At 41.5% G+C, this 22,028-nt stretch overlaps 1 protein-coding gene across 2 annotated transcripts in view; it reads right to left on the bottom strand.

The window, feature by feature from the left end:
* POC5 (POC5 centriolar protein) overlaps positions 1-4,137 on the bottom strand; it is a 39,676-nt gene extending 35,539 nt beyond the window's left edge. For both annotated transcript variants that reach the window (XM_023510954.1, XM_023510953.1), the window contains exons 1-2: positions 4,087-4,137; positions 420-515 (exon numbers count right to left, since the gene is read on the bottom strand). In XM_023510954.1, the coding sequence (XP_023366722.1) occupies positions 420-503 (84 nt within the window). In that variant the 5' untranslated portion in view covers positions 504-515; positions 4,087-4,137. The remainder of the gene's footprint in view (positions 1-419; positions 516-4,086) is intronic.
* Positions 4,138-22,028: the final 17,891 nt, after the last annotated feature.

Genomic DNA, 22,028 nt, shown 5'->3' on the forward strand with positions numbered 1-22,028 from the left:
CAGGTCCTGGGCAGCAGACCGTGCTGAACGTTGTGGCAACAGAAACTAAAACCTGAGCATGTAGAACCCAAGGGAATCTTGAGCTCTAGAACTTTGAATGGTTTGCATTAAAAGTGAAAGTAGCATTCATGAGAGGCAGTTAAAATAAAAACATTTCAAGAAAAATGGTTACTTGACATTTTCAGCTTCTCCTCTCACTGCATTGGTACAAAGAGTATTTGATGAGTTCATGACTATTTCCTGAAAGGTTAAAATGATGTAAAGTAACTCCCAAAATGTATAAAGTAAGATCCCACATTGCTATTATTGTAAACTGAGACTCCTTTGTAAGTAGAATGAACAAATGAAAAACGTACTCTTAGTTTTCCCTTATTGTTTAAAATTCAAAAAGCATGACAAATTTGGACATTTCTTCCTACCTGAAGATCTGAAGAGACAGAACTGCCTCGATCAGACTCATTTTGCGCAACTGGAAGTGAGTATTTCTCCTCTTCTGATGACATTCTGCACAAATACTGTAAGACAGAAGAAGCTAACTTAAAATAAAATACTTTCTAGAGGCATTTAAGTGCAACAGCATCCTAACTTAATGAACAATCTTCAGGTGACACATGAAAGTCATTCATTCAACATATCAAGTGCCTTCTAAGGCAAAAATCACTGGGCAAGAAGAAATAAAGAGCCAATCTCACATTAGTGAGTTTAGGAATATTACTATCTTCATGAAATGGGGGCTCTTTTCATGAGAAAAGAATGAAAGGATTTTTAGAAAAAATGGGGACTGTTGAGGATAACAGATTGTCATCACTGATTCTGAGCAACGTGTGACAACCTGGGCGCTGTGCATTTTCACGTTAAGACACTGAACCAAGAGAGAATGAATGATCTGTGCAGATTCCCTTCTTGGGAAACTGACCTTTGGGAATATTACTTTAAGAAATCCAAGTTTACACAGAATAACAGACTCAAATATATGCAAAGAAAACTTATTGAAAATCTTAACCCCCTCCCAGAAAAAGTACTTTTAGTAACATGTAATCCAATTATTTAAAAAACAGTGACTATTCAAATAGTCTGAACACAAGGTGAGGAATATAAAATGAATAAGTCCCTGTTCTCAAGGACTTTACAATTTGTAGAGAGGGCCAGAAGTGCATATGATGCAATTAATGAATAACTTGCTGATAGACCCTAAAATAACAGAGGTACAAAGTAGGGAGGTAGGAGTAGCCATTTTTCACAGGGTGGGACTGCATGGTGTAAAGAAGTGGGAAAAGAGATAGAGAAAGTATTTATAGAGATATGATCCAGATGTTGACACCTGAAAGATGGATATAAGATATGAAGATATTCTAGTCCGAAAAGCAGTATAAGCATAGACACAGACGCATGGACATACATGCCAGGGACAGAAAGCAATTTGGAAAGGCTGCAGTAAAGGGTACATAGCAAGACTTCACTAAGGATGAAATGAAAAGGTAAGGAGCAGCCAGGTCATGAAAGATGATGACTTTTTTTTTTTTTTGAGACAGAGTGTCACTATGTCACCCTATGTAGAGTGCCATGGTGTCACGGCTCACAGCAGCCTCAAACTCTTGGGCTTACGCGATTCTCTTGCCTCAGCTTCCTGAGTAGCTGGGACTACAAGTACCTGCCATAACACCTGGTTGCAGTTGTCACTGTTGTTTGGCAGGCCTGGGCTGGGTTCAAACCCGCCAGCTCTGGTGTATGTGGCTGGTCCCCTAGGAGCTATAGATAACAAGCCAAAAGATGACGATTTGTCATATTAAAAAGCTGGGTCTCTATTCTAGAGAATCATTAAAATGTTTTTTAAAAGTAGTTATATGATCTGGCTTGATTTTTAAAAAGATCACTCTGGCAGATTTGAGGATGGACTAGAATATTGAAGAGAGATTAATTGAGAGATAACTACAGTAGCTCAGGAGATAAATGTTTCCTCCAATAGTAATCAAGGAGAGAAGTGAGGACTCGAATCTGGGAAGCAGCAATGGAAAAGGCATGGAAGGTATGATCACAAGACAGCTGTGTCGTGTCAGAGGAAATTAGAGATCATGACCAATAACTGGTTAAGGGGTTAAAAAGAAGTGTTTATGGCTTGGGTAACTAGATGGCTTGATGGATATTGCACCTCACCGAGGCAGTGAGGTCGGAAATGAGCAGGTTGGGATTAAAGACAATAAGCTCAGTATCAGATGTTTGGGGTGTGAGGTGGCCTCTAAGGCACTGAGATAAAGTTACAGGTATGCAGTCTATGGCCAGATGTAGCTGTGCCATGCACTACTTCAAAGACTGCCATTCTCAGTGGCTATACTGTGAACAGTGCTTCCTGGAGTTAAGCAGTGTTGGAGCCCTGCTTCGTAGGTATGGGTTGGAGATCTAATTTGAGGAATCACTAGCATATTGAAACCTGCTGTAAAAGGGAATGGATGAGATCACCTACAAGAAGGAGAGTAAGAAAGAATTCCTATCCCAATGTCCACACGCCCAAATTATATGGGACATTTTAATCATAAATACACATGTGTATTTTTCTAGGAAGAGGATTTTTACCCTCCAGTATGTGTTCAGAGGGAATCATAACCCTAATAAAGTTAAAGACTAAACTATGAGTGAGAAAGGGGGTAAAGCCAGAACCACTGACCTTAAAAGGGGAAGAGAGGAAGAGTCAGCAAAGAAGATTGAAAAGTCAGAACAACAGAATTACAGGATCAGCATCACAATAATTTTGAGAAGGAAGTAAAGTCAGATGCCAAAGAAAAAGACTTGATAGAATCTTTGGCAATCAGAAACTTGCTGTGACATTTGCTTGAGCAATTTCAGTGGAAAGTGGAAAAGGTCTTAATGATAGTGGGCTGTAAAGTAAATGAGATGAATAACTTGAAGTAGAAAAGATACAGGGAAAAGTGCAATATTACAGTGGAAATGTAGGTTGAAACTCGATTGTAGAAAAGCAATTTTAACTTTTAACTTTTCAATGAATATCAGTGTGTATATGCATCCTCAGTAAACTAAATCTCAGCATGACTGTCTTTAGTTAAGCCAATTAAGGAGGATAAAATAAGCACATGTATCTGCCAGGAATGGCTGCTCCTCTGACTTCAAATCCACCACTGTGGTAACTGGAACCCTTTATATTTTCATTTGCCTATTCCTTACGATTTGTTTGTAGATCCAGCAGGTAACAGGAGTCAGGAGTGGGGTAGTACTTATTATTTAAAAAATAACTGAGCTGATCAGACCTTAAAAATTGTTAATAGAGACACTGCAGACACAAAACAATGATCGCACGTTTGGAAAACATGCTGTTTTCCATCTGGTCTGCTTTATGCCAACAAAGTATCACCATTTATTTGAAAACCTACAATGGTAGCAACTTCCTTACTGTTTTTAGACTCAGAAACAAAGGAGAAAAGTAAAGCTTGTCTTAACGTGTGGCCGATGTACATCAGTCCGCCAATTTTTTAGTATTCTTTAACCCAAGGTGTCAGAAACCACGAGATCAAAACTTTTGTGTGCTTCTCTGTTGCCAAGGCTACAAAATAACGTCAAATCACATCAAGAGGCAGAGAAAGAGTAAATAACGTGCAAACTGGCAGCAGGGTGATTGACGTCCCCTGTGCTCTTCACTAGCCCCAGCTGAACGCAAGAAGGGGCACGCCAGTCCTTCCTCAAAGGAGGGACTAGAAGCAGAGGGAGAAAGGAGATGCCAGTAAGCAAATAGCTACTTTTCTTCCATCACCTTCCTTACCCAGCCATGTTCTAATAAAAATCTTACATAAAAGCGATAAAGCTTTCAACATGATTTGCCCCCATCCCCATGTTTTAAATGACCAGAACCTACCGCTTCGCACCCTTCTCCTGCCCTCTGTCCCCAGATGCCTCTCAGGGAAAATTGTCTCGACCTTCCCGCACAACAGCAGCAGCGCCCGCGTCGGGGAAAGATGAGCCCCGGGAGCGGAAACCGGGCCGAGGGACTTTAAATTCCGCTCCACTACTCCAGCTAGGGACGCAGGACCCGCCCGGAGCGCCGCTACCCACTGTCGCGGTCAAACATAGATTTCTCACCTGTGTCTTCTCCCGGTGTCGTGGCAGAAACCCCAGTCGGTACAGCGGATACTCAGCAGCAACCTGACAGTTTCAAACTACGGCGAGCAATTAAGGACAGCCCTGTGCATTGGCCACCAGCTTCAGCAATCTGCTATTTGATTGGCCTAAGATCAGGGGCGTGGCTCCGGGCCGCCGCGGGGAGGAGCCGGAATTAAGGTTCTCAGAAGAGCTCCGCCCCCAGGCTCAGCACCCCCCCCCGCCCCGCCCACCGCTCAGGGCTAAATACTGCGCGTGCTCAGATCTGTTATGCCGCTGGGCCAGATTTGGTTGGAGGTTGCAAAGCTGAGCTGAAGTCAGCCCGGGCAGTGTGTTGTTGACTCGGAACAATGTAGGCAGGCTAAGCGTGTGTCCTGCATCCACAGATATCCTGCCTCAGAATCACTTGGAGGTGATTTTTAAAACTAAATTCCTGACCAGTTCTTGTTGATTCCGTTGGTCTTGAATGCCCTCTGAAAATCTGAATTTTTAATGAACACTGCCAGTGATTCTCCTGCAAGATCTGCAGACCACCCTGTAAGTTGCTGGTCTGATCCTAACTAGTGATCTCAAACGTGTCAGAGCTGACTAAAGGCAGGCTCTTCGGTGACATCGTCTTTAGATTGAATCATAATTATAATCTGGCTTTTCCACCTACACACTGTCACCTTCGGTAATACTACCTACGCACGAGGTGGTAGGGAGATTAAATGAGTTAATGTTAAATGAGTTAAAGAACTTCCCTGGATGAGTTTTCACACTCCCTGTTGTTGCCTAGAGGATGAGGATTCTTTTTCTGTAGATAGAAGTGGCATAACCTGGGTCTCACCTGTGTATATGTTGGTGGAGCCAGACGCTTACACAAACAATAAAATAAGAAAAGCACCTGACGTTTCTTTGTCATAGCTGTATTTTGCTCTCCTCTTTTCTCATGCTTCTTATAAAGGACAAATTTCTATTACTAGATACACATTAACACTTGGTTCTAGTATTTTTTAAATTGAATTACCATATGGTGACCTCATATACTGTAATTGTTACTGAATCTGCTATATCTGTGCCCTTTTGCCAATAGTCTCCAACTTTCTCTTTTCTGCCTTCATTTGAAGGAGGAGATTTTCATAGAAAACTGTTGAGTAAACCATCCCTATTCTTCTGTGAACCTACAGAGAGAAAGGGACCAAACCTGGTTGGGATGTTATGAATTTCGAATTGATTTTTTTTTCTAATGGACAGTCTCCCTCTGTCATCCAGGCTACACATCACAGTCATAGCTCACTGTATCCTTGAAATCCTGGGCTCACAGGTTCCTCTTTGCCTCAGCCTCCCAAGTAGCTGGGACTATAGGTACTCACTATCACTCTCGGTTAATATTTTTTTGTTTTTTTGTAGAGATGGAGTCTTACTCTATTGCCCAGGCTAGTCTCAAACTCCTGACCTCAAGCAATTCTCCTGCCCTGGCCTCCCAAAGCACTGGCATTACAGGTCTGAGCCACTGTGCTCAACCTAGAACTGATTCTTTTTCTAAAATTCCTAAAGAGAGATAGACTTTAAGGCCCCCACAAACCCATAATAATTAGATTGCTAGCTTGAACCTTTCATAATTATTTACTCATTCAACAAATATTTTACATCCATGATATGCAAAGTATTTTATTGGTAAGAGGGATAGAATGGTGAACAAAACAGATACATTGCCCTAATATAACTAAAAGTCCAGTGGGAAAAAACAAACATTAAACAGTAAGGTAACCCCTACACAAAAGAATAAATGATTACAAGTTGTGTTTAAAATGATCTAGTGAAGAACTTATTTCACTTAATAGAGACACATTTAGTACTTCCTGTGTTCTAGGAATTGTACAAGAGTATTCATTAGTTCCTTTAATTCTCAGAATATCTCTGTGATGTAGTGCTAAGTGTATTTCTATTCTCATTTTATAGGTACGGAAGCTGAAGCACAGAGAGGTTATGAAGCTTGCCCAAGATCACACAGTCTGGAAGAGCTAGAGTCCACATTCTTATTACTCAGTATGTTCTTTGGGAAACAGCATGGCCAACATCTTGAGGTAAGAAAGGGCTTGTACCTGGATAATGGCAAAATCCAGTAAGATTGGAACTTAGTGAGTGAGGAGGAAGTGGCACAGGATGAGGCTGCAGATGGAGGTGGGGACCTGACTATGCAGGACTTGTTAAGGGTTTGAGATTTTATTTTAAGCTCAGTGGGATAGATTTAAATATTCAATAGAGAAATAAAAACAACTTGGACTAGAAGAGTGGCAAGGGAGATGGAGAGAAGATGGAAATGAGACAAAGCCATCCCTCAGCATCCGTGGGGGGTTGGTTTCAGGACCCCTCCACTGTGTATACCAAAACCCACAGATGTTCAATTCTCTTATATGAATGGCATATATTTGCATATATGTATATAACCTACTCATGTCCTCCATATACTGTAATCATCTTTAGATTACTGATAATATAATGCAAATGTATGTAAATAGTTGCTTTGCTATGGTGTGGTTTTTATTTGTATTATTTTTTATTGTTGTATGGGCTTTTTAAAAATTTTTTTTCTGAATACTTTTGATCTGAGGTTGATTAAATCTGCCAAAGTGGAAGTGGACGATATGGAGGTATAGTTGGTGAGTCTTTGTTTTTTTTGAGACAGAGCCTCAAGCTGTTGCCCTGGGTAGAGTGCTGTGGCACTCACAGCAACCTTCAACTCCTGGGCTTAAGCGATTCTCTTGTCTCAGCCTCCTAAGTAGCTGGGACAACAGGTGCCGGTCACAACACCCAGCTATTTTTTGGTTGTAGTTGTCATTGTTGTTTGGTAGGCCCGGGCTGGATTCAAACCTGCCAGCTCTGGTGTATATGGCTGATGCTTAGCCGCTTGAGCTGCAGGCACCGAGCCTAGTTGGTGAGTCTTAATGGGTTCTATCTGAGACAAAGGAGGGAAGAGTGTCTGAGAAGAGTGTCTAGAAAGACTCCTGGCTTCAAGTTTCTGGCTTGAGCATCTGGGTGGATGGCAGCATCACATATGGAGAAGGAGAACCTAGAAGAGGAGCAGGTGTTGACAGGCAGAGATCAAAATTCAGTTTTAAATGCTTTAAATAGGAAATGCTTAGAGATACCTAAGTGGACTGTTCATTAGACTATTGGACACACATTCTAGAGTCCAGAATAGAGGTCAGGGCTTGGGTATATAAATTAGGGAGCTTTGCATTTAGATATTGTGGAAGATTAAAAAACAAAGGCTCTGGTTCTCTTTCTCTCCCTGTATCGCTGTCCTGTGCCTACTAACTTTTCAGTGCTCTCCCACTAATGACTAATAGGACAGTACTGATCATGATGCAAGCAGCAGCTTTTAAAATGTTCGTGTGATTGGCTTGGATTGCTCTTGCCCTCCGTTATTACCATGAAAACATGCCTGAGCTGGCCAGCTGGAAGATAAGAGACTGTGTGGTAGAGAGGAGTTGCCCCACTCATCCCAGTCCAGTCCATTTTAGATCAGCCTATAGCCATTTGGCACCTAGACAGATGTGTGGGGTTCTATTGAGAATAGCAGGACCTTCCCGACAACCTGTAGAGTCAGAAACTAAAGGGAGGGAAACCTGTGGCCTTCTAGGTCCTTTATTAAGGCCTTTTGACTGAATTCAAATTTTGCAGAACAAAAGGTCACACTTAAGAATTTAGAAGGCCACCTGTGACCTTAAGGCTGCAGGTTCCCCACCCCAATGTGGATTGTTTAAAGCCTCTGTATTTAGGGGGTTTGTTGGGTAAACTTATTCTAACAGTAGATGATGGATGCAATCTAAAGCTTAAGAACTAGGTGGGACAACGGGGGGGTGGGGGGGTGGAGGAGTGAGTGGAGAAGAGGATTCAGAACTGAGTCCTGACAGTCCTCTAAGGTTGAGGGGTGGGAGAAAGTACCTGCAAAGGAGACTGAGGAGGAGGTGCTGGAGAAATGGGAAGAAAACCAGGGGAGGTTTCAGTAAAATGCTAGTATGTGTGAAATAACTGCTGCATTTGGCAATATAGAGGCCACCCATGTGTGCCTTGGCCCTTTCATGGGCCCTGAGTTCTGAACCTGCTCAGTATTATCTGTCTTTTTTTCATCCACACTGTCTTTGGTTGAATTTGCTTGGCATGTTTCTTGATTTCATATCTTTATTTCTTTTTCTACAATTCACTCTTCATATTGCTGTAAATTATCCTCTTCAAATATCGTTGGATTGTGTCACTTCTTTTTCAGAAGCCTTGCCTAGTATTGCATGGCATTCAAAGCTCTCTTAAACATAGCCCCACCAAACACCAAACGGTCTATGCTAGAGTCTCCAGATTTTCCCCTTGCCAGGGGGAAATCTTTGGAGAAGTTGAATATTCTTTATATGTTTAATTCCCATCTGTTTAAAACTGACAAGTAACAGAACATATAAAATCTAAATCTAAGTCTAAACCTGCTCCTGAATCTAAATCCATCATTTATTTGTCATCTCTCTCTTTCTGTCCACGTATCCCTCCTTCTCATATGGCTGCCTAGCTAGACTCTATTTCCCACCCACCGATCACTTAAGTGAGGCCATGAACTGTGGGTGTGCCACTTCCTGAACTGAGTTTTAAGACGTTAGGTTTGCTTTCTCCAAGTTCTTTTCTTTTCCCCCTGTGCTGGGCTGAATGACCATGTGAAATAGAACTTCCCTGCAAGTTCTGTAATATGAGAAAGCAAACAATTTTTTTTTACAATTATTTTTGGGTCAATTTGTTACGACTTTTAACTAACATCACATCTATATCTATATAGGTGGGTATTTCAAATTGTCTGGAAGTAATGTATGTAAAAGCAATTTGCAATTTTTTTTAAGTGAGGCAGCCCAGTGAAATAGAAAGAACACAAAATTTGTCCCTAAGACATAGACGTAAATTTAGAATGGCTTCTGGTACCTGTTGGGAAGCATCTCTGGGAAAGAGTTGAAACACGTGTTATTTTTGTTGGACTTGGGTTAGGGAATGGATTTGAAATCTTGTGTCTTTTTCAGGTCATCCGCGGCTCATCTAAAGAGCCTTCCCCTAGTACTTGTTTAGCTGCGAGGATAAGGAAATATTTCTTACTCTGGGGATCTTTAACACTGGTGTCTCTTGTCCAGGGCAACAGCCACAATCTAGTCTATTGTTTTCATTTTATGGAGGAAAAAATTAGATATAGAAAGGCCTATTCTTGCTTTCCTTGATTTGCTAATCTGAAGAGAGAGAGAGAAGGAAAAGAGAGAGAGGAGGGGGGAGAGATAGAGAGAAACACAGAAGGAAAGGAAGAGGCATGGAGAAAGGTACAGATTTTAGGGACAGAGCCCTGGTCTACATCTAGGTCAGAGATTTTCAACCGGTGTGCCGTGAGAGGGTCTTAGGAGTGCTCCAAACAGTTTTTAAAGATCATTAATTAAATTATTTTCAAAAAAGTTCAAAGCACAGTAAATCTATTCTTTTTTTTCTACTCTTTTTTTTTTTTTTGATCAACAGAATGTAAGTGTGCCGCTGAAGTTTAACTGTAGGTTCAAGTATGCCAGGAGATAAAAAAGGTTGAAAAACACTGACCTGGGAGGAGCTGCCGTGATGTTCCCTGCCTTTGTTGTAGCCCTTCAGGCTGAACTTTGTTTCCCCGGATGACAAGAGGCTGACACAGTAATTTGATCTCCACAGGTGAAGAGTTTTCCATTCCCTGTGCACTTTTGAACACTGCCCTTCTGGAAACAACGCTCTGGTTTTCTATGTCAGAAAAGTGACTTGCTGGTGAAATCTCATTTCAAACGGGAAGGTGTGCAAAGATTGTAGTAAGTTAATTTGGGCAAGAGGCTCACGATGCACGTCCCCAAATAGAACTTCTGCAGCTAGACTATGCAATCTGTTTAGAATCTCTTCACATAGTGAAGCCAAAAAGATGAATTCACTGTACACATTTAACTGAGGCAGAGCAGAGGGAAAAAGACATTATCAATGAGGGAAAACACAGGATGAATGGCAGATACCATTTGCGCAGCAGTCCACAGATGAGGCAGTTCGCAGTGGTTTAAGAGTTCATTCAGAATATTTTGGGTCCTTGGATTCCATAGTTGCATTTTGCTACACACCACTCTCTGGCCCTTTCATTGCAGAAGGGAGTTCATTTCCTGGCCTGGTGTTCTATAGAAATAAACACTCGTTCTTGAACCTCTCCATTAATATCTTAATGGCCATCTAAAATCCTTACCCTTAGCAATTAATTCCCTCTCCTGAAAGAACAGTGTAGGGCTAGCTGTGAGAGGCGAGATTAATTATTTTTTCAGAGAACATTATTTTTGAGTCCCACGGATGTTTTGAGCCCTATACAGATGCCGGTTCTGAGGGGGGTTCAGGATGTAGCAGCTCAGAAACAAGAACCTGTACAATTCAATATTATGGCTCTTCCTTTGTTCCTTTTCCCCTGTCTTCCTCCCTCCATTTCTTCCCCCCCCCTTTTTTTTAAATGGAGAGAAGGGAAGAGAGGCCATAGTCAGTATTCCAAAGCATGCTTGACATACTGTGATAGAACTGGTTTCATCTCTTTGAAAGCATCATTAGAATAGTTTTCTTTTTTCTGCCCTCTGTGTGTGAGGGGTCATGCCAATAAATCCACCTCCTCTATAAACACATTCTAAAGTTCGCTTGTAAGTATATTGTTTGTAACTTGAAATGGATTTTTCTTTTTTCTTCCCCTGTTTTTTTTTTTTTTTTTGAGACAGAGTCTTACTTTTGTCACTCTCAGTAGAGTGCCATGGCACTATAGCTCATAGCTACCTCAAACTCTTGGGCACTTCTCTTTTTTTTGAGATGGAGTCTTGCTTTTGTCACTGTCTGTAGAGTGCTTGGCATCATAGCTCATAGCTACCTCAAAGTCTTGCCTCAAAGGCAGGGAACATCATGGTAGCCCCTACCAGGTCAGTGCAGGTAAAATTATAAAGCAAGGGGATTCTCTTGTCTTATCTCCCCAAGTAGCTGGGACTACAGGCACCTGCCACCACACCTGGCTATTTTTTAGAGACAGGGTCTCGCACTTGCTCAGGCTGGTCTCCAACTCCTGAGTTCAGGCAATCCACATGCTTTGGCCTCCCGAAGTGCTAGGACTTTAGGCACAGTAGGCTAGGATTACAGGTGTGAGCCACTGTGCCCGGTGAAATGGATTTTTCTAAAGAAAAATGAAATGTTATACCTCTAAGGTCATCTCAGAATTACGAATTCATAATAGGGATAAACACTGTTCACAAGCAACTAAAAAAAGTAGAAAACAATATTGTTGCGAGGCTAGTCAATTTAATGAAGAGGCAAAATAACACCAAATAAAAAAGATAAATAAAAAAGTATTTATCTTGAATGCTGATGAAAAAGGAAAAGGGTGATATGGTAGGAGTAAGGGTCCATTTGTTTACACAGAGGGGGCTACATGAAAATGTGTTGAATTTAGGGAGTTGATGGGAAGGTGGCAGGAGAAGACTAGACATGGCAAGGTTATTAGGGGTATGAATCTTGTCACATACCCTCTGGGGTTGCCATGCTTCCAGGCCCTTGTGAACATCTGCACCTGCCAATTGTTAAGGCCAAAACTAATTACCACTGAAAGTCCATATTCACACATGGAAAAACCAAGGAGTTTATTCTTATCAGGCATATGCTTGGATCACTCCCATGAGACTGCGGGGAGTGGCCCCGAAACAAAGGCCAGGGAAACTTTTATACGCTTTCCCGAAGTACTATGGGTTGCAATAAAATGCTAAAGAAGATAGCTGAGGAAGAAGCTAGTGTCCGGTCATTCATTGGTCACTAGGGAGGCCTTAGGGTTCCGATAGGTCAGTTGTTTTCTTGTTGTTGGGGTTTTTGCTAGGGTGGAGGTGTGTGATGAACTTTTGATGGGTCGTCGCCACCTGTGCTGTGTACCTGATTTGATTTACGGCCTATGCCTGTTTTGGAGCTTCCTGCAGCCGTTGTTTCCCCACCTCTCCTCCGTGTCTTCTTTCTTCCCCAGTCCTTTACATTTCCTACTTTTACCACTACTATCACTATTTAAAAGCAAAGCAAAGAAAATAAAAGTAATCATTAAAAGTAATTATAGCTGCTGTCTCATAAATCTTGAGTTAACGAAAAACCCCAAACTCTGGGCGGCACGTGTAGCTCAGTGGGTAGAGCACTGGCCACATATAGCCTGGCGGTCGGGTTCCCGGCCAGGGCCTGCTAAAATAACAATGACAATTGCAACAACAACAACAAAAATAGCTGGGCATTGTGGCAGGCACCTATAGTCCAGCTACTTGGGAGGCTGAGGCAAGAGAATCGTTAAAGCCCAAGAGTCTGAGGTTGCTGTGCTCTGTGATGCCATGGAACTCTACCCAGGGTGACAGCATGAGACTCTGCCTCAAAAACAAAAGAAACAACAACAACAAAAAAAACCCATCCTAACTCTGTAAAATAATTTAGAGAGGTTTATTCTGACCTAAATATGTGTGACCAAGGCTGGCCCAGGGAGCCACATCCAAGAAGCCTTGAGCAAGTGGTCCCAAGGAGGTTAGGTTACAGTTTGGTTTTACACATTTTAGAGAGACAAGAATTGCAGGTGAAATTATAAATCAGTGCATGGAAGGTATACAATGGTTTGGCTCCCAAAACATATGACATCTCAGAGGGGGGAGATTATAGCTTATAGGTAGGGTTCTAAGATTCTTTGATATGAAATTGGTTAAAAAAATGAAGCTTTATCTAAGACTCAGAATGTTCTAAGTTAAGATAAAGGAGTCTGTTAATTATAGACAAGCCATGATCTATATACCCACTCAAGTGATCTGTTAAGCAAATTCATGGCCTGCAGGGGATTTAAACTTTGCTCTGCAAGGCCTTAGGCCCTTTTAGTAATTTAGCATATTATAATCTGAGTAGGACTTCCCTTCTATTCCTGTCCAGGAACTCAATTTTAAGCCTTTTCTGGGGTCTCCTTGGCCAAGAAGGGAGCCATTCAGTTGTCTGGGGGAGGGAGCTTAGTATTTTATTTTAGTTCATACTGACACAAGTTACTGTATGAGTTGAAATATTAGTCTGCCTATATACAGCCTGTTTTTTGGTCTTGGTTTGTCTCCCAGTTCAGAATCTATGGGAGGATAGGTAAGAGGAGATTGGGAATCCCGGATTCTAGGCCCCATCGTAGGGTCTGTCTTAAGTCTGATTAATGGAGATATTAATCTTCATTAGCAACATCTTCACGAGACTTGTCTTAGAGGAGTACGTGTGGCATAGGAGATGGAAAACTCCATTTAGATGGCCCCTAATTCATCCCATAGCACTCAATATATGAGACTGGTAGAAAAGTGAATTAGTATCACGAAAGTAACTAACTTTGCTATTTCTGCTGAAGTAATGCTTTCAAATAACTGTACAGCTATAAACTTTCAAATTTGGGGGGCTAATGTACTCATTTTCCTCAAGTAACTAGATGTGGTGCAGTGGTTTTGCTAAAACTAATGTGGGAAAACACTAATCCTACACTATTTGGATTATATGGTTTAAACACAGTTGGTTATAAGGCAACATCAAAACCTTTTCAGTTTTGTCACCCAGAATTTTCTTGACATTAAAAAAATGGTAGTTTAAGCTATAGTGATGTATGTCTAAAAAATGATAATGTTTCACAATGTGTTAATATTTCAAAGTAGGAAAGAAATGCAAACCCTGTAATAAATAGCTGGTTACATATATTTTGCTACTAGTTAACAAAATTCTGTATAATTGAACCATAGGATCAGAAGAATATATGTATGACAAAAATTTATTTGAAATACATAGAAAATTGCAATGTAATATTTACTGTTATATATTATAATACTAGATTATATATTTATCTCTAAAGTATAAGAATTACCTTATGGGCTCTGTGCCTATAGCTCAGTGAGTAGGGCATCAGCCACATACACTGAGGCTGGTGGGTTCAAGCCTGGCCTAGTCCTGCTAAACAATAATGACAACTGTAACCAAAACATAGCTGGTGTTGTGGCGGGTGCCTGTAGTTCCAGCTACTTGGGAGGCTGAAACAAGAGAATTGCTTAAGCCCAAGAGTTTGAGGTTGCTATGAGCTGTGATGCTATGGCACTCTACTCAGGGTGAGAGCTTGAGACTCTGTCTCAAAAAATAAAAACAAACAAACACAGTGAGACTCCATCTCAAAATAAAAAAAGAAGAAAAAGCCAAACAAAGTCCAGTAAAGGCTTTCTGGTTCACAGATCTAGCTGTGTCCTCATGTGGTGGAAAGGGTGGCTATTCTCCCTCAGATGTCTATTATAAGGGCACTAATCTCATTCAGGAGGGTTCTACCCTCATGACCTAATCACCTCTCAAAGGTCCTAGTACCATCACTTTGGGGGCTATATTTAAAAATACAGTAGAACCTCCATAGTTGACCACCTCCCTACATCAACTGTCTCCTTAAGTTGACCTAATTTTCATAGATTGCACATGAACCACATGTGTTCAATGAAAGTTCTTTATGTTGACTACACAAACATTAAGAACACAGCAGTATATACTCAAAGATTATTCTAATGAAAATTCAAAATTTGTTATATTTCTATGGCATCAACCATTTATATAATTTATGTAAATACCCTGAATTCTAAGAAAAACATGTCAAGAACATGTTCTAAAAAATCAAAATTTTAATTCAAGAGTGCAAAATACCATGATAGCCTTGTCTAGGCATAATTCAAATAGTTGAAATTATCATTGAAAATGTTAATAGAAAAATATTCAGTGTAAAAACATTAATTTTACCATAAGAAGAAAAGAGAGAGTGAAGTTGATTTGCTGAATTTTTAAGAATCAACAATCATGATTATCCATACATCTTTATAAAAGGCTTTCAAAGTGAATGACTATTAATTAATGTCCTGTGACTATATATCAATATAGCATTAATTTAATAATAATATGAATGCAGAATACCAATTATTGAAAATTATACCACAATCCTATCTTACTAAAATAGTGGGAAATCTGTTTAGTTGAGATTTTTTGTTTTGGGGGGCAAAAAGGATTTGAAGAAAATGGCAGAATTGCTATCAAATCTTATCAGGTAGGCATTACTTTTCAAGGAAAGCAAAATTTAAATGCTAATTTGGCTAATGAAATATCTTTCACCTTTTAAATAATAAAATCCTCATCACAAGTGACTGAACTATGTACATTTTCTCTTGTATACTTTGCTAATAAAAAGTAAGATAAAAGTAAAATAAGACTCTTTTCTAAATAGATGTTATAATTTATTATTGTCATTATCGTTATATATTTTCCTCTTCCTCTTCAATTCACTTATCTTTGTCCATAAAGTCTCAAAACTCCTTCAAAGTCTGACTCTCCTAAAAGGTCTATTTTTGTTTTTCATCTGTTTGTTTCTGTGCTATTTGTGAGCTCTTCACCCCCCATGCGTGCTGTATGCTTAGTTCCTATCATATTCTGCCTTGAATTACTAGATCTTCTAGGATAAGAACAGTCCCTTCCTCACTCTTGTGTCACCTGTGGCACCGAGTCCCTATATAAGCATTTGCTGAATTAAAAATTCTGAAGAGGATGATTTTCCCCTTCCTCCAGAAAATTATTTGTGTTTACTATGGCGAAAACCTCTGTCCTTAGTCAGGCAGGCCTGCCAGTTCCTCTAGTCAGCCTGTGGCATGACTCAGCAAATGCCAGTCGGTGTGGCGGCCCTGGCAGCCTCCAGAGTGGATGAAAATTCGTCCCAGCCACACCAGGTGGCAGTGTGAGCCCTACCTGCACAGTCACCAAGGCTGGTGTGTGAGCAAAAACAAGGTAGCGATCCTGCCAAAAGAGACATTTGAAAATAATTGAACACAAAAGGGATAAATGAACTCAATTTTCTGTCAGAGATTCAAAGCCTTGCATGATTTATATGGCTGCTGCTGACAGGGAGAAGTGAAGAAAAGAGGTTTTATTATTTGCACTGTCAAAGGTACCCGGAGAGAAATGCATATGCATCCTGGCAGACAAGAGGAAATCTTGGCATTTATATAAAGGGATAGAAGGATCATGTTGAATGTCCCTGTTAGTGTGCCCTTTTGTAAATAGGAGAATAGCCTTAAAAGTTGCAGTTGTTCTTTGAAACTCAAATGGTCTCTTATTTTTAAAAGTCAAGAGATTAATTCTCAAGATATATCTGATTCTAGAATTATAAAATGGTCGGATTCTGGTGCAGGGGAGTGATCTGTGCAATATGTTTTCCATGACACCCTGTTGTCTTGAACTTGGGATTCCAGCTTAAGTCCCATGTAACTTGAGATATGGTGAAATAAGGGACAGTTGCATTATTGTGGTGTCACTGACACAGTCCTCCTCGAAGTAGCACATTCTCTACTAGGCAGGTGGTCACTTCGACTTTTCAGTTGGTCTTCTCAGTATTTGTGGCAACTGTGAGATAGAGGAAGCACTGACAGAGAGAAATCCTCCCCCAGGGCTTGTTGTTAACCATGGACATTTCTGATTCTCCATCACCCTTTGAACACTCTTCTCATGTTTAGAACATTTCTTGTTGCAGCCAGAAATGTGCTTTCCCAGCCCCCCTTGCAGCAGCGGATGGGGGTGTGTCCTGGGTTCCACCAACCGGAAGCATTGACGTGTGACTCTAATTCAGAAGTGAGCAGCAGTAGAGGAGAGGCATGCAGAAATTGTCGTTTGGCGAGGGTGGCAATAGAGGCTGGGCTCTTTGGAAGCAGTCCTGAGCGTCCCCGTGTGAACTGAGCAGCACTAGTGCCCGTCACCGTCTAGGTGCTGACCGTGGGGGCAGGGGCGGTTGGGCTACAGTGGCTCCTGCAGAGTAGCTGGACATCACTCCTCACCGCCCAGCATCCAAACCTGGTCCTCAAGCCCTCTCAGAGCTTCTGTGCTACCTAATGGCCTTTAACTGTTTTTTCACTTAGGCTAGGTGGGTATATTTTGTTGTTTGCCACTTACAGCACTCACTGAAACAGGAATAAGAAGCTGTACATTTTTTTCATTTTTTGAGACAGGATCTCTGTTGCACAGTCTTGAAGTTCAATGGCACAATCATAGCTCACTGCAGCTTCAAACTCCTCAGCTCAAGTGATCTTCCTGCTTCAGCCTCCAACGGGACTGGGATTATAGGCTTGAGCCACTGTACCCAGCCAATATACTCTTCCGTGTTTTGGGATGACTTGCCAAATTTCTCTTGTATTGTAAGCCTAGGGAAATTTTCATATGGAAACAAGAAAGCAGCTGGGCTCCAATAGCTCAGTGTGTAGGGCGCTGGCCACATACACTGAGGCAGGTGGATTAGACCCCCGCCCAGGCCTGCTAAACAACATTATGACAACTGCAACCAAAAAATAGCCAGATGTGGTGGGTGCCTATGGTCTCAGCTACTTGGCAGGCTGACACAAGAGATTCACTTAAACCCAAGAGTTCGAGGTTGCTATGAGCTGTGATGCCAAGGCACTCTACCGAGGGGACGTAGTGAAACTCTGTCTCAAAAAAAAAAAAAAAAAAAAAAAAAGAAATAAGAAAGAAAGAAAGAATATAATATAATACTTGTAATCTAGAATTGATTGAAGAGCTGCTAAATGAGATAAAGCAATCACAACTGAGTAAAGGAAAAATCATTTCAATATAATACCTGTAAAAAGCATGCTTTCTATAAATAAGGGACAAATAATTTTAATGTTTAAAACTACAGCAATAGTAGGAAACATCTAAATTTGGTGTCAAAGGATAATGTAGCAAAGTATCACTTAAAAAAAAGCAGAATAGAAGATGGTTGTTTTTGCCTAACTAGTGCCCCATTTCCTTTCTATTTATAGAATCCTTTCTTGTGAGGAACCCTTACCATGGGGCCAGCACCAAGCTGCTCCACTCTGTCCCTCCATTGTCCCAAGAAGGCAGGTGACCCAGCCCTGGCTAATACTCTCTGCCCTGTTGCCTGGGCACATGATCCGAGCAGGGCACATCAGAATCTTCCCTGAGAGTTGATATATGAACTCTGAGAGTGAGAGTCTCTCATCCACTGACATTGCCAGGTCTAAGGACAATATAAGCTGTCTTCCCTAGCCACTGGGAGGGAGCCACCTACAGAGGGAGAAGATGAGGCAACATACAAAGGAGAATGGGGAAGAGATGGCAGCCCAAGAGCCCTGATAACATTTTTTGAGCCTCTGGTCCTGCTGTGCCTGGGCAATTTCAATTAAGCTTATTTGGGTTTTGATCAAAAGAGTCCTGGTAATAGGATGAAACTCGTTATTCTCCATTTCTTATGTGCTGTTTTCCTATCACATGCAGTCAACAAAACTACTGTATTTCTCTGATTATAAGAGGAGTAGATGCCCGTTACAGAGAAAATGGAAGATATTAAAAAGTGCATAAGCATGCACGAGAAAAGTTATGCAAGTCCACCCAAAAGTCCATCACCCAGAAAAAAACCAATTTTATTTATCTGACTCCATGTGTCTAGGTATGTTAACAATTGGGAGCATACTGTAGTCTAATATCTGCATTTTTCATTTAATAAAACATTGTGAATTTTTTTGTGTGCCATTAGCTTCTTTTACCTGCATAATGAAGTTGCTAAAGCATTTTGGAGAGTCGTGGTCCAAACTCTCATTTGCCAAGTGCCGGGACAGTGAATGTGTGGTAGACGCTTTTTTTAGCAAGATGCAGGAACAGATTTATTTAGGATCCCATCACCATCGGTCCTATCCTCACAACTCTAACTCATTAAACACATTTTAGGGTTTTAGAGAGCATAGCAGAAGTATTGTCAAAGATTGTTATCTGCTTTGGTAAGCCTCCCACTGACTTGATTACAGAAACCAAGCAGATGCTACGACCTCATGTGGTAGAATGGGAGGGAGGGAATGAGGTTTGGGGTGGAGAAGAGGCCTGTGCAAAGACAGTCAAATGCTGCTGGGCCTGCTAGTCAGGGCTTCTGTGTGGACTTACAGAGAAACAATGAGCCTCATCCCTTATGTTCCAGTCCTAGCTCAGATGACTTGGGGGCTGCACTATCTCAGGAGACATAGATTGCATTTCCAACTTTGGACCTATCCAAGGTAAAGCTAGCTGCTCTACTCAGGGTGTAATTTTTTTTGTTTGTTTTTCCTTTCTTTTTATTTTTTATGAGACAGGGTCTCACTTTGTTGTCCAAGTTGGAGTACAGTGCTGTGAGCATAGCTCATTGTAGCCCTGAACTCCTGGCTTAAGCAATGTTCCTGCCTCAGGCTTCTGAGTAGCTGGGACTACAGGTGTGTGCCGCCACGCCTGGCTGATTTTTTTTTTTTTTTTTTTTTTGAGACAGAGCCTCAAGCTGTCCCCCTGGGTAGAGTGCTATGGCATCACAGCTCACAGCAACCTCCAGCTCCTGGGCTCAAGCGAGTCTCCTGCCTCAGCCTCCCAAGTAACTGGGACCACAGGCGCCCGCCACAACGCCGGCCATTTTTTTGGTTGCAGCCATCATTGTTGTTTGGCGGGCCTGGGCTGGGGATTCGAACCCACTGCCTTAGGTGTACGTGGCTGGCGCCCTAGCCGCTTGAGCCACAGGCGCCGAGCCATGCCTGTCTGATTTTAAAAACTTTTTGTAGAGACAGTCTCACTATGTTGTCTAGGCTGGTCTTGAACTCCTGGCCTCAGGTGATCATCTTGTCTTGGCCTCCCAAAGTGCTGAGATTATAGGTGTGAGCCACCACGCTAGGCCCATCAGTGTCTTTAAGTACCAAAGTAGCTATCAAAAATAAATTTAACAAATCTAGTCCTGTTTTCCAGCTGGAACCATGGAGGGTATTGAAGGGAAGAAAAAGAAGGTTCCTGCTGTGCCAGAAACCCTTAAGAGAAAGTGAAAAAATTTCACAGAGCAGAAGATCAAGAGTCTGAGAAAGAAGTGTGCCCAAAGATGCTTCAAAAGGCAAGGAGGAAGCTTATCTATGAAAAAGCTGAGCGTTATCACAAGGAATATAGGCAGGTGCACAGAACTGAGCTTCGGATGGCGAGGATGGCAACTTCTATGTACCTGCAGACCCGACCTTGGCGTTTGTCATCAGGATCAGAGGTGCCAGTGGTGCGGGTCCAAAGGTCCGAAAGTGCTGCAGCTTCTTTGCCTTCACCAGATCTTCAGTGGAACCTCTGTGAAGCTCAACAAGGCTTTGATTAATATACTGAGGACTATAGAACTGTATATTGCATGGGGGTACCCAAACCTGAATGAGCTCATCTACAAGCATGGTTATGGCAAAATCAATAAGAAATGAACTGCATTGACTGATAACAGTTTGACTACTTGATCTTTTGGTAAATATGGCATCGTCTGTGTGGAGGATCTGATTCATGAGATCTATACTGTTGGAAAATGCTTCAAAGAAGCAAATAACTTCTTGTGGCCCTTCAAGTTGTCGTCTCCATTGGGATGGAATGAAGAAAAAGACAACCCACTCTGTAGAAGGTGGAGATGCTGGTAACAGGGAAGACCAAATCAGTAGGCTGATTTGAAGAATGAACTAATCTGCCCTGATTGTTTTGTAATCTGGTCAGTTAATTAACAGTGAGTGCTTTCGAGTTGAAAAAAAAATTTAACAAATATAAAATGTATGTGTGTGCACATACGCATAGTATGTGTGTGTGTGCATGTATGTGTAGGTAGATATGGTCATGCATCACTTAATGACAGGAATACGGTCTGAGAAATGCATTCTTAGGTGATTTTGTTGTGGGACATCACACAGTATACATGTGTCTAGATGGTACAGCTTGCTACACGTCTAGGCTAGATGGTGCAGTCTGTTACCCGAGGCTCCAGGCTACAGCACGTTACTGTACTGAATACGGGAGGCAATTGGAACACACTATGTATGTAAACAGAAAAGGTACAGTATAAATATGGTATAATCTTATGGGACTGCTGTTGTATATACAGTCTGATTTACTGAAATAGCAGTATGTGGCACATGGCTATATGAGTATTGTGTGTGTATCCACATGTGGGATTCTTACCAGTACAGGTTGATGATAACTTCTTCACACTTGTTGGTGCTAAGTTGGATGCTCTGGTAGCTCTGGTTTGCTACTCTAATAGATGCCATTTCCAGGCCTGGTTGTTAGCAGTGACTGGGCAGCAGAGATACAGATGCTGTGGCCTACACGAGCACTGCCCAAGAAGCTGACAACATATTGGCTAATGACTGCAGAGGCTTTGGGAAAAGCTTATATTGCTGAACTATTTCCTGGACATGGTGGGCAGAATGGGATTCTTCTAGTGCTTTGGTGAGTAAAGCCATAAATCCAGAGGACAGGATTGAGCTAGAGCTCAACAGAGGAAAAGGGAAAGAAAAACTTTCCTCTGGGGGGATGGTGCAGAGTTTCTCCATAGGTAAGCGGGCTCTGATCCAAAACTGGCAAAACTTCATTTGAATTAAAAAAAAATTTTAAGTAGCTATTACGAGCCAGGTACTGGTGCTGGGAAATTTCAGCTGTAAAAGTAAACAAAGTCCCTGCTGTTTTAGTTGGTGGAGAAAAACAGTAACCAACCATGAAATCATTATTTTACCTGGGGCTAGTGAAGAATGCTACAAAGACTACAGCAGAGGAAGGGGACGTTATGGAGGCAGGCTGCTCTAGCAGAGGTGTCCAACCTGCTGCCTGCTGTGTGCAGGTTGCATGCAGATTATTTGAGGCCAGTTTCGCTTATTCATACTGTCGGATATTGCAAAAATTATGTATGGACCTCTTGTTTTTGCTCATTGGCTTTGTTAGTGTTTGTGTATTTAATGTGTGGCTCAAGACAACTCTTCTTCCAGTGTGGGGCAGAATGGAAAAAAAGGTGGACACCCCTGAGAGGGCATGATAGGGTGATAGGTGAGCCTGAACCTAAA

This window comes from Otolemur garnettii, unplaced genomic scaffold (genome assembly GCF_000181295.1).
Source record: "Otolemur garnettii isolate 467f Iridium unplaced genomic scaffold, OtoGar3 scaffold00017, whole genome shotgun sequence".
Taxonomy (NCBI): domain Eukaryota; kingdom Metazoa; phylum Chordata; class Mammalia; order Primates; family Galagidae; genus Otolemur; species Otolemur garnettii.